The sequence below is a fragment of the Lissotriton vulgaris genome, chromosome 11, assembly GCF_964263255.1.
Source record: "Lissotriton vulgaris chromosome 11, aLisVul1.2, whole genome shotgun sequence".
Lineage (NCBI taxonomy): Eukaryota > Metazoa > Chordata > Amphibia > Caudata > Salamandridae > Lissotriton > Lissotriton vulgaris.
The window spans coordinates 399953799-399966867 of NC_141699.1; the positions used below are offsets into that span (position 1 = coordinate 399953799).

General features: G+C 47.5%; 1 protein-coding gene across 1 annotated transcript in view; it reads left to right on the forward strand.

Moving 5' to 3' along the window:
* The window catches only part of DDX56 (DEAD-box helicase 56), a 138358-nt gene that overhangs the window by 68623 nt on the left and 56666 nt on the right, over positions 1–13069 (forward strand). The window contains exon 4 of the mRNA XM_086943431.1: positions 1348–1518. Within this exon, the coding sequence (XP_086799557.1) occupies positions 1348–1518 (171 nt within the window). The remainder of the gene's footprint in view (positions 1–1347; positions 1519–13069) is intronic.

Sequence of the window (13069 nt, forward strand, 5' to 3'; positions counted from 1 at the left end):
TGATACAGTATATAATCTAGTTTCAGGAAGTGGGGCCGTAAGTTTGCTTTACGTAGAATTTTGCACATATTGTGGATGGAATTAAAGGCCTTCTCAAAGTCCATTAATATACCAAGGCAGTTTCTTCTTTGAGCCCAAATTACCTGCAGACAGTGGAGAAATAGTGGCTGGTTCCATGCTGGAGATTAAGCCCTTCTGATCTGTGTGAACCAACGACTGAATTACTTTTGTCGGCTGTGTAGTTTAAATCTTGGTCAGAATTTTTATTTCTGTAATTATTAGGGATATTGGCTGGTGGGAGCGACTGTCCACTGGATCTCTCCCAGGTTTGGTGGATCACTACAATGTCGACTTTTCTCCTATCAAAGAGTATCTTACCCATCGACAATACCCTTCTAATTATGACAGTAGTTGAGGGGCTAACAGAGAGAGTAGCGCTTGCAAAACTCTACAAGAAACCCTTTTGGGCCAGGGGTGCTGCCAGTGGTCATAGAGGCAATTGCTAATTTAATTTCTACCAGGGATATGGGGGCAACCAGGCATCTCTTTGGGGTGGGACCAACAAATGGATGATGAGGTTCTTTGATATGGGTGAGGACTTCTCCACTATAGGAGGAGGCGGCAAGGTCTGGTAAAGGGCTGTGTAATAGTTAGCAAAGACCTCTGCGATGTTCACTGCATCGGAGACTAATGTACCGTGATAATGGTGGATGTGGAGAATTACTCTGAGGCCCACAAATTTCTGGTTTTCAGTCTGTCACTTTTACAGGACTCTTGGACATGAAACGCCAAATCCCAGATCCATCTGTAAACTCAGATGTGCAGATGGACCATGAAGTTGGTAAAACGTCCAAGTGCCTGCAAACATTTCCTATTGCCATTTCTGTTGATCTTTGCAATGTGTGCAAATCATTTTTGTCCTATTCTGAAGCTAATCTTGAGGTGAACAACAATTTTTAATGTTGCAGTGTGCTGAAGCCATGCTTGTTGTTCCGTTTTCGGACACAGAATGATTTTTCAGAAATCCCGATTACCAAACAAGCCAGGTCTGGTAATCTGAAAAAGAGAGTCCATCATATTGCAGCCTCATCTGAGATATGACTCCCTCTATTCACCCCTTCCATTAAAGGAAATCTGTGCACCTTTCTTGTGAAGTATACTTGCTTAGCAGTTTTGCTGACTCTGAAGTACCTCCTCTATGACTGTGATAGGATCTCAATATGAAGCCCTAGTAATCTTGAAACAGCTTATCCCTTGTTCACCATTCATACTACAGTGCTACTATGCTTCAGTTTCTCTTTTCCTTTAGTTACTCTTAATTTGAGCTGGTATGTTTGTCCTTTACAGGCCTGTTCTAATGGAGAAACCAGACATAGTAGTGGGCACTCCGTCCCGTATCCTGTCTCACCTGAAGCACCAAAACCTGTGTTTGAAGGAGTCACTGGAGATCCTGGTGATCGACGAGGCAGATTTATTATTCTCCTTTGGGTTCGAAGAGGATTTGAAAAGCCTGTTGTGGTAAGGTTATTGTGTTGGGTGGACGTATGGCAAGGGTGAACTGACTACTCTGTAACTATTTTTACTTGTTCCTGAATTTGTGCTGGATAGGTCAACGGGCATTGAGAGAGTATGTTTCTTGCCACTGTTGAGTGTTTCTACTTCCACAGGTGACCTCTGGGAAGCATGTGCACTCCTTAGTATTAATAAAGTTATTCACTGTACCTCTCTTTAATATGGAGTATGTTATTTATGAAATACTTAAGTCAGCTATGTGATGAAACGTAATATGAGATGGTATGTTTTTATGGTCCGGTTTGATAGAGCAGCTGTAACATGACAAAGATGTGAGCATCACTTAAGTGTGGCTTTGGCTCTGCTCACATGTTGGGAGCCAGGATTAAATGTTTTGATTGTGCAGAAATGGTATGCTCCTACAAAAAAGTGCTCTCCTTCCACACAGCTGTGATCATTTTGTTAATTTATCCATCTGTCTGAGCTTGAACTTTCAGGAGCACAGCCATGTCCTTGTAATGCTATTAAAGTGCCTTACATAACTAGATAATTTGTGGTGTTTTTCTCCGGCTGCAACACAGAATGGGGATTGCAGTCATTAATCTACATGGATGTTTAGGTCTGGTTTGACAGCGCAATTATCCCATGACCTTTTAACCTACACCAATATTATTCTACAATTCTTTGCTTCGATACACATACATATAATTCCCATTCTATTTGTTTAGTAATGCTGCACTTTACTATAGAACAATCCTTTAAAACCAGACCAATGCTTGTTTATATTTTAATGATTTAAAAAAAAAACATATTTTATTGTTTACATTCCAACAGTGCAAAATTCTGTACAGTTGACTGGTTACAGACTCAACTCTCAAATACAAGCTCCACCCCTTCCCATCAGTTCTCATGCTATCAAGGAACACATCAATACCACGATACGATAACGGCGGAGCAGATCATATATCCTCTATGTTTCGCTTCTCAATGTAGAGTATCTGAAATCACCTACCAAAACCATTCCTAAACCCAATTAGAACCCCACGCCACCCACCCCCCCTCCCCACCGGTGTGTATCATATTAAGTACAGTATATAACGCACAGTTCTTGATCCAGCTATTATTCAACAATTTCCCACACTTGTCATACCAGGGGCCTCCCCAACGCACTCCTTCTGACAACTACTCCTCAGACTGCTGGTCGGACAGGGATTGCACCAATGTCTCCCATGCTTTCGCCGAGTCCATGGCCTTCTCGTTGTTTATGCGTTGTGCCTGTTGAAATCTAATAGCACCCTCGCTACTAGCCCGTTTAGTCAGTTCAGCCCTCCACCTCTTACTGTTGGGTCCCTCCTTCGACTTCCAGTGCATTGTTATTTCCCTCTTTGCCAGCAGTAATCCCATATCTATAAATTTACTTGTCACTTTTGTTTTGGAAGTGTGGGGAAACCAATGTAATATACATGTTGCCATGTCAAAAGCTAATTGACGCTCAGTGACAGCAGTTAACAGGCCGCCCACTTCATCCCAATAATCCCCCAGCTTTGGGCATTCCCACAGCATTTGTTCTAGCGACACTCCCTCGCCTGCGCACAGAGGACAGGCCACACCATCGACCTTAAAATACTACTGAATCTTACCCGGTGTCTAATATGCTCTGTGTAGTATAAAAACATGTACTAGTTGAAACCTTGCGTTCCTGGTACTTTTCCAGGCCCTGTGTAAAATATGTCCCCATGTAGTCTCCGGTATGGACTTCCCAATACCTGCCTCCCATTTGAGTCGCATTGTATCCAGTGGAGCCAATCCCTCGTTCAGCATTCTTGAATAAAGTCATGCAACTGCTTTAAATGTCCCTGCTGTCATCACCACGTACTGACATGCCATCGTTGTTTTGGGCTCCACCAAACCCTCCCTCTAATGACTCTGAATAGCATACACTAGAGCGGCGTGTACCAGAAATCCTCCCCCAGGAAGATCGTACCTCTCCTGCAATGCCTGATAGGTCAGTAATTCTCCGTCCTCATATAAATCCCCCCAATACCTGAATCCCGGCCTGCTCCCACTCCATCAAGGAGGTCCAGTCCCTACCATGGGGCAACGCAGTAAGCATTCCCAACGGAATCTCAGGCACATATGGATGCAGCACTCCTGCCCTACGTTGGCTGGGATTCCAGCACAGTCGCAACTTTCTCTTCTAACGAGAGATCCCTAAGGTTAAGCTTCTGTTGTAATATTATAAAAGAAAGAACATGCCTCGGAATCCCTGCACCTCTCAAATTTTCAGGACCTCTAAATTCCATTGCAACAGCTTGCGTCAAGACCTGAAGTTGAGCCGCCAAATAATAAAGCTCCAAATCAGGAACCGCTAGCCCGCCTTCTACCTTCGGTCGTACCAACGTTGTTAGGGCTACTCTCCGTCTGCCAGAGCCCCATAGGAACCCTACAATCATGGTTTTCAGTAATTTAAATACTGAGCCCGGTATCCAGCCGGGTAACGTTCTTAAAAAAAAAATACAGGCGTCTAGGTAGTGCCACCATCTTCAATAATGCAATCCGACCCATCACTGACAATGGAAGTGTAGACCAAAATGCCATGCTGCCTTTCAGTGCTCTCGCTCATCTCCCTATGTTCCCTTCTACTAGATTGTTGACCCCATGATAGACATGCACCCCCAGGTTTGGCAGACACGTTGGCTCCCAGCGCACATCCCATGAGAGCATGGGTGGTAGCCCACCAGGCTTCACCGGGAACAAACACGTCTTAGCTCAATTCACCTTTAATCCAGAAATGTCACCAAACAGTGACAATAGGCCAGCTGCACCCTCCAGTGCTCCCTCCGCATCCGCCAGAAACATCAAGAGATCGTCTGCTTACAGCGAAATATACTGCTGATCCCCTCTGAATTCCAGGCCCTCATAACATTGTCCCAACCTAGCTCTTGCTGCCAAAGGTTCTATTGCCAGAGCAAACAATAGTGGAGAAAGTGGGCAACCCTGCCTTCTCCCACGGGACACTTGGTAGCGGGGGGAAATTAACGTCCCTACTTTAACCCTAGCCACGGTGGAGGTATACAATGCTTTCGTCCAATTCACAAATTTATCTCCTAATCCAAAACGCCCTATAGCCTTATGTAAATACAACCATTCCAAACTATTGAAGGCCTTCTCTATGTCCACTGACAGTATCGTGGCCCCAGGTGAACCAGGATGGTCCTCTCCCAAAATCCTTATCAGTCTCCGCACATTAGTGGCCGTGTGTCTAGTCGGAATAAACCCAGCCTTATCCCCATGAACCAGATCAGTCATATGCTGCAGGAGGCGATACGCCAATATCCGACTCGAGATCTTATAGTCCGTGGACAACATAGATAGTGGTCTATAGGCCGCCGTGTCTGTACCCTCCCGCCCGGGATTTGACAATGGGATAAGAAGCGCCTCTCTCATTGTCGCCGGAAGGTGACACGGTTCCCGCGCCTCGCTGTAAACCTCTAACAACTGCAGAGCTAGCAAATCCACATACCGCGAGAATAAATCTGTAAACCATCCACACCCGGAGTTTTGTTGCAAGCCGTATGCTTAATTGCACTCCTAATTTCCTCTATTGTTATGTCACAGCCCAAACATTTCGCTTGTTCCTCCTCCAGACGCGGAGGGGGCACACCCTCCAAAAAGACGTCAATCTCTGAGTCACCCGCCACCAGCGAGCTCTCATACAACTCTTCATAATAAGCCAAGAACCTAGCCATAATCTCTCGCTGAGTATAAATAGTACTACCATCTTGCACATTCAGCGCCACGCTAACAGCGTCCCCGCCTTGTCCCCCTCCGCATGAGCCTTCGTAATATAATATAATTTAATGTAATGTCATTTTTATAATCGAAGCAGCGGAGTCTCTCCACCTCCTTGGCCACCGCCTCCTTCGCCTCCACTACTTCTGCTTGCACTTCGGGGTGTTCAGACTGCGCCTGTTCAGCCGATCGCAATCTGCTTTCTGCCCTGTCTACATCTTGCAGCAACACCTTCCTCACCCCCACATGCTTACTAATACAGAGCCCCCTCACCACCACCTTAAAGGCGTCCCACTCCAGTGCCCTAGTGGAAGCTGTTCCCGCATTTTCATTAAATAATGGACTATCCCCACTCCAATCTCTCTGTGAAAAACCGGATCATCTAATGTTTCAGGGCGCAATCTCCAAGCGGGGATGTCTGATTTCACCGCCATCCAGTGCATAGAAACCAACAACGGGTTGTGATTAGACAGTGTCCTAGCAAGGTACTCCGAGTGCGTTATGGAAGGCGCAATCGATGCTGAGCATAAGATTGCATCAAGTCGAACATGTAGTTCGTGCATTGCTAAGAAGTAGGAACAGTCTCGGTCCCGCGGGTGGTGGGTTCACCAAATGTCCACTAAATACCATCTGGTTTGCCAATCCAGTCTATAATTGGCCAACCTGCGGATAGGAGAATCCGCTAGTGGGGGGTGGGACCTGTCCTGGGAGACATCCACTATTGAATTAAAGTCCCCTCCCAGTACAGTCGGGCCCTTAAAATAATGAGCCAATGTGCCTGACATGCGGTCTAGAAAGCGCGCCTGATCAGTGTTTGGTGCATAGACACTACACAGCGCTATGTCCCTACCATGTAAGCGCCCCTCAACCGCTACAAATCTGCCTTCAGGGTCTATGGTTTAGTTTTGTGACCTGAAAAGGAACCCCCTCTCTTATCCAAATCAATGCCCCCCGTGCAAATGCCGAATATGATGTACTAAAAACCTGCGCTGTAACCGCAGACCTTCCGCTTTAGTGAGGTCGGTCTCCTAAAGCAGTGCTATATGGACTCCTCTCCTGACCAAATACGCATGAATCTTATGGCACCTCATTGTGTGTAGCCCCTGTACATTTCAAGTGACACAGCGTAAATCAGGTATTGCCCCATCATAGTCCTTCTCAGAGTCCGTACACTCCGGCGACTGCATCATCTGCTACCCCGACACTGCTTCCAGCACCCCCTGCCGCTCTACTTCAGTTTGTGATATAGATGGTTTCCGCAGCTCCCGCCGACGTTGTCGAAGCCGCTGTGACTTGCGCAGCTGAAGTTGAAAGTCCCCAGATGACTCTGGGGCATGGCGTTCCATGCGATCTGTTGTAGCCCGGTAAGAGTCCAACCATGCCCATGCTTCCTCCGGGGTGTCGTGGAAATGAGTGCTATCATCCAATATTATACTCAGTTTGGCTGGAAACAACCAAGAGTACTGGAGCCCCTCCGAACTTAATTATTTTTTAATCAACAGGAAGGACGCCCGATGGTGCTGGATTTCCAAGGTATAATCCGGAAAAATAGTCGGTTTGCCATTTCCAACTTGAAATGGGCCTTCAGTACGCGCTTTTTGGAGCAAACAGTCTGTCTTTATAATGCAGCCGGCGAGCTACCGCCGTGGCGGCCTCGCTGGCACCCTGTGCACGCACTCCAGGGTGTAGAAAGGGGACAATCCCTCGGAAGCCACCACTGTTCTCAACCAATTCTCCAGATACTGCACCATGTCCAACCCCTCCACTTTTTCAGGCAGGCCCACTACGCGAATGTTATTGCACCTATTTCTACTTTCGTCGTCCTCAGCACGTTTCACCAGTGCTAGAATACGGTCCAATGCATCCGTCATCTTGTTCGTTAGCGCTTTGTGGGCTGGTGTTACGTCCTGAAGTATCCCTTCAACTTGTTTCACCCTATCTGCGAGTTTAGAGTGATCTGCTCTTAGGAGGCCAAGACCCGTCGCCACCTGCGCAATGTCCTGCTGCAGTGCCTTGCGGGAATCCGCAATTGCCATCAGTATTCTGTCAAACAGCTGCTGCATACCGGGGTCCCGGGGTACGTCCAGAGCATCCAATTCAGTCGGGGTCGGTGCTTCACTGTCCGATAGCTGGTGTGACCCATCCTTTTTCCCCTTCTTTTTCCCCATGACCAGGCCCTCCAACACGTGTCTGAGTGCTTCTGAGCACCCCACAGCTCCTGAATCACCTGACGGGAGCCCAGTTTCAAATACACACCCGCCAAGCTCAGGAATTCCCTTCTCCACGAGGTTCACCGTTCAGACTTGTGAGTATCCCAACCCGCATAGTGCCCCCCCAGTGGTGCCAAGGCAGGAGCGCCAAAGGAAACGTCCCACGTCTGCCATCCAACCCAGCATTCAATATCCTGGTCCTGTGCTTGCGCACTGTGGCAGCAATAGAGACACAGCACCCTGTTCTCAGATAAGAGGCCCAAGTATAAAACTTCCACCACGTATGGCCCTGCACCGGGTATGCCTCCACTCTTTCACCAGATCAGAGCCAAGTCCGCATTGTCCAGGCTGCCACCACAGGCCCAGGCCTCCACTGCACACTCTCACCGCCAAAGTTGTAACCGGAATATCAGTCCCCCTGGCCTGTCTCAGTTCGCCCTGCCTGGGAGGCAACAACACTCGCCCCAGTCCTTTTCCACTGTTCACAGCTCACCGCCAAGTGGCATCCCCCAGCCGCAGTGGCCCCAGGGCCAGATCAGCAGTATGCCCAGCCGCTTTCACCATGGATGCAACAAGCAATGCCTCCCGTATGTTCCAGCTAGCAGCCCCCTGCTGTCTCTCCGTGCGCACCCCCGCTCCCGCCACAGCTCGCCGGCAGCAGCTGTCCCCGATGCCCCACGTCCGCCTCCGCGGCCCGGGAGTCCGGGTCCAGCCGCACCCCACTCACCGCAGCAGGAAGAGTGGCGCCTCCGCTCCCTCTCTCCTCATCCGGCAGCCCTTCGTCGCTGCTCCCTCTTTCGAACCTCCGGCTCAGTTCCAGGGGAGTCAGAGCTCCGGGGCCCACGCTTCAAACCTTCACTGCGTTTCCGCTGTAGGCCGGTCCCGCGCAGCGTGAGTACCGCACCGGGTCGAGCAGCCCACGACCTCTCGGGCAGGGGCCCTCTGCCAATCCTCAATCGTGCTTCCGCTGTGCCACACCACCACCACCAGCGAGCGGGCCGCCCAGCTGACCGAGCCATTCCTTGCTCACTCCGGGTTCAATTTACAATGAGGCCGCACTGCCGCCATTTTGTTTCCGCCACCGCCATCAAAGAATTTTTCTTTGCTTATTTCAGTTTTTTAAGTTTCTTTCTTGAAAACAGTGTATGACCAGCTTCATGTAACAGTGTTTAGCTCTACTAAACTCTAGCAAAATCTTTCAATCCCTATGAAAGTCAGTCCATCTTTAGGATCTGGGCTTCCATAGAAGGATTAACCTCAAGCAGATACTGATTCCCGTGTGCAATCCCTTCACCATTAGAGGGTTTGGGATTGTGGCCATAAAATCGACTTTTTCCCATGTATTGCTTCCTTCAGTATCTTAAAACATGACTAGAGCACTCAGTTCTGAAATTCAAAATTAGGCTTTCTATATTGTTTTTAGGCATTAATATATGGTAACTTGACATTTTTGAGGCGCTTAAAAAAAAAAAACGACACTTCTAGGGATTAAAATTCCAATTGGCTTGGAAGTCCGTTTCTGAAGTTGAGCCATGTAAACCGGTGAGTCTTGTCATGTTGTCCTGTACATCCTCAGAATGTCAAATTTTTCTTTTGGTTGGTCATGTGAGTGGGAAGCAGGATCCACTGAAAACCATGCACCTTGCAAGTGATCTGGTGGTACTTCCAAAGTCATTTGAGTCTGGAAGCAGAGTGCAGGATTCTCTTATTTGCTTCTAGATGTGTGTCTCAGTTATCAGTGAGCAGGCTATACTGCTGTCAAGGTTGGTGAGAACCAAAGCTTAAACAAGGGTTTTGAGTGTCTGTGTTCGGAATATAATTCCTTCTTCCGGAAAAGACTTGAAAGCGGATGCATGCATTGAATCTTCGCATCTGTCTGTATATTGAAACTGAGATTGTTGTCTATATAGAAATGGAGTGATGTGAGGCTCTTTGGGAGTTGGGTTTTGAGTCTGTCAGACATCATAGTTTAGGAGCAGTTTGCTTTTGGCAATGAGGGTGAAATCCATGTTTGGGGAGGGTCAGCTTCAAGTAAACTTTCACGGCGAAGATTACATGGTGTGAAGTATGTCTTTAAGGCAATCCGTGGTAGTTTAGACCTTTTGAATAACGCTGTATTTTGTCAGCATACATGTGCGTCTTCGTGTTTGCATATGTTAGGAGTTTGTCAAGTAGCTCAGTGTAGTGGCAGCAAAATTGAATCTTAAGGTACAGTCCATTCCTGGATGGTGTTTGCCTTAAAAGGGTTTTCAAGAAGCCTTAATGATCAACTGTACAATGATCATCGATTAATAAGAGGATGCAAGGGTTGCAATTTCTGGTGCTTTGTTTCTGTACTACACTCCTCAGAATCCTTACTGATAATAGAGTAGAATGTCCTTTTTTTGATTTGATTGTGCAGCTGGAAAGAAACCAGCTTCATAGCAATATTTCAGATAAATAGCAAGTCGATGATCAGATGGTTGTGGTGATGACTTTTGGCCTTCTAAAAATTATAGTGTTTTGAAGGTTCCTTAAATTTGGGAGTTATTGGCTGTAGTCCGGAATGACTTGAATGCTTCATCAGAGATTACTTCACTGTTGAGGAAGTACTTCCAAGCAGGGGAGAAGGACGAAGTGTATTCCTTTCGGTGCATTGTAAAATAAGTGTATTGTAATTTTGTTCTTTATCGGTGTGCTTTCTGAATTTATCCTTATTGAAAAATGTATTGGTGTTGCACTTGTCAGTGGAGTATTGCATTGCCAAGTCTATTGTAGGGTTGTTGCAAAGTATGATGGCTATTAACTGTGGCCTGCTTCCATTGGTGTTGGTTATTCTTGGTTTTATCCAGTATTGGGGTATCTTTCATAGATTCACATGCCTGAATCATTCCCCGTCGTCGAGGCGGGAGTCCCACGGTAATAATATATACAATAGCAGTGCCGTAGAAAATTATTTGTAGTAGGCTGAAAAGACTATAGGCCCAACTAGGCCCAAAACTTAGCAGCCTACCTACCTCATTATGTAAAAAGGACTGAAAAGTAGTCCCAACCAATCAGCTGACAGCACCCTCTAGAACCTTCCCAACAGAGGCAGTTCTCCTCAGATTTTCACCGCACGTCTTGTGGAAGGGAGTCTCCCTGAGTGCCTACTCAGTTTTTCAAACTTTTTTCTTCAAAATGCTCTTTTCAAAGCCTGCAGGACCTGTGATAAGAAGAGGGTCCATGTAGATGATCAGCACAAAGACTGCATCTACTGCCTACATCCCTTTCATGTTGTTAAGGATTTTAGGATTTGCCGCACCTTCCCTGCCAAAACAATCAGGGACAGGGAGGCAAGGGTTCTACTTTGGCTCAAATCATCTTCCACAGATGAGGACAAGGCTTCAACATCCAGCAAAAGAGCCAGATCAAGAGATAGTTCTTCTCCCGAGAGGAAAAAACATCACAAATCCTCTCATGGAGTGTCTGAACCCTCAAGGAGGTTGTCCTCTCCTCTTATGGAATCCCCAGCTTCTCCAGGATCTAAATCAAAAACTGTGAGTAAAGCCCAGACTAAGACTGTCTCTCTGGTGTCTTCTCACACAGTCTCTGTGACTTCTGCCATTTCAAGCTCTGCGGTGACAGTATCTGCTTCTGCCATTACCTCACCTATTCTTTCAGCTAAGATTTCCTCTAAAATCTTCAGGGACTAAGGACGAAAAATCATAGTTGACCATTCCATCGACAACGATACCTTCGTCGACGAAGTCATCGACGATAAAAGTCCAGTCGACGGCGAAATCACCGTCGACTAAGAGGCCCGTCGACTAAGAGGCCCGTCGACTAAGAGGCCCGTCGACTAAGAGGCCCGTCGACGAAGAGGCCCGTCGACGAAGAGGCCCGTCGACGAAGAGCCCCGTCGACGAAGAGTCCATCCACAGTACCACCGTCGACGACGACCCCATCGACGACGAGCTCGTCGACGGCGCTTCTGCCAATAAGCCAGCCGCCTTCAGCGTAGCTTGTTAAGACGCCTAAATCTTCAAGGAGTTCAGCTATTACCAAAACTCCGCCAGCAAGACCCTGGCCTGTTCCACCTCAGGCGTCTCATGTCTCACCTGTGGCCTATACACACTTTCAGCTCAAGACCTATCATAGGCAGGACTACTCTATTTCCCCACTGCTGCTATAGCAGATCTTAGTCTTATGTGGAAGCAGAGGAATCTGAGGAGGATGACGGAGATAATGAAGGTCCATTTGGGATTGCTCGCCATCCATCTGAATTACACATAAAATGCCAGGATGAGTAGGACGAAGAGGATATGCAAGAGCATTACTACCAAGTGGAATTGTCTACACCTTTCTATAGACAACCATATAGACCTCCACGTTCAGAGGAGACAAGTCATCTACCTTCTCCTTGATACAGGATTTGCAAGCCATGTTGGCAGACTATCGCCAGAGGTTCCCACCGACACCGTCCGCACAAGGCCTACCTCCGGTACCAGCCGACGTACCTGCACCTCCTCCACCGCAGCCTCCAGTGTCACCAAGACACACTGAAGAACCCGCGCCACAAGGGGATACCTCCTCTTCGGATGAAGATGTAAGAGAGGAAGGTGAGCTGCCTCAAGACAACACGCCTACGGATCCATGGGATGAATACGTAATACCCATGCCTTAACCTCCTTTGCCACCGCCCTCTGATTCTCCGCCGGAGGACATTGGAGGCTTTCAAAGCAAAGGGCTGCTACAAGGTTTGAACTGCCAGTTACCATTGAGCAGTCGGACTGTTTCCTACAAGAAGGTTATAGAAGGATCACAAGGACCATACCCATTATTGACTTTATTTGGCAAGAAGGTCTAAAGATTATGAAGACACCGCTTCTATCCCTGCAGTCCTTCCTCGTATAGAGAAAAAGTACATGGCTCCACCAGAAACTCCATCTTGCTTGGTGGGTCACCCTCGTCCGGACTCTGTGATATCTCAAGCCGCTCAACAGAGGTCCAAGAATCCGTCCACTCCAATCTCCACACCGCCGGATAAAGAAGGCAGAAGATTGGACTTAATAGGCAAGAAGTTTTCCATCAACACTGCATCCTCTATCAAGGCCTCAAATTTCCTTGCGATTCTTGCCCATTATGACCGACAGATGTGGTCCGAGCTGTCTGAATACCTGGAGTTGATAAAAGAGGACCGTCAACAAGAGGCACGTAAGATACTGCTTGAAGGAGAAAGAGCAGCTTCAGAAATAATAGATTGTGCCCTGGACATTGCAAATACTAATTTCCGTCAGTTAGCGGGCGCTGCGGTGCTCAGACGCCAAGGTTGGCTTAGAGCAACCTCCTTCAGACCTGAGGTTCAAACAAAAATCCTCAATATGGCTTACGACGGGGACTCGCTCTTCGGTAAGCACATAGACGACGCCTTGCTTGCCATCAAAACTGATACGGATACCGCAAAATCGCTTGGTACTCTACAGTACAAGAGAGGTTCTTTTAGAGGAGCAAGAGGTCGTGGCTTTTCTTCTAGAGGAGGTTACCATAACCAACAGAACCAGCAATACCAATCACAGTACAAACAACCGCATTAC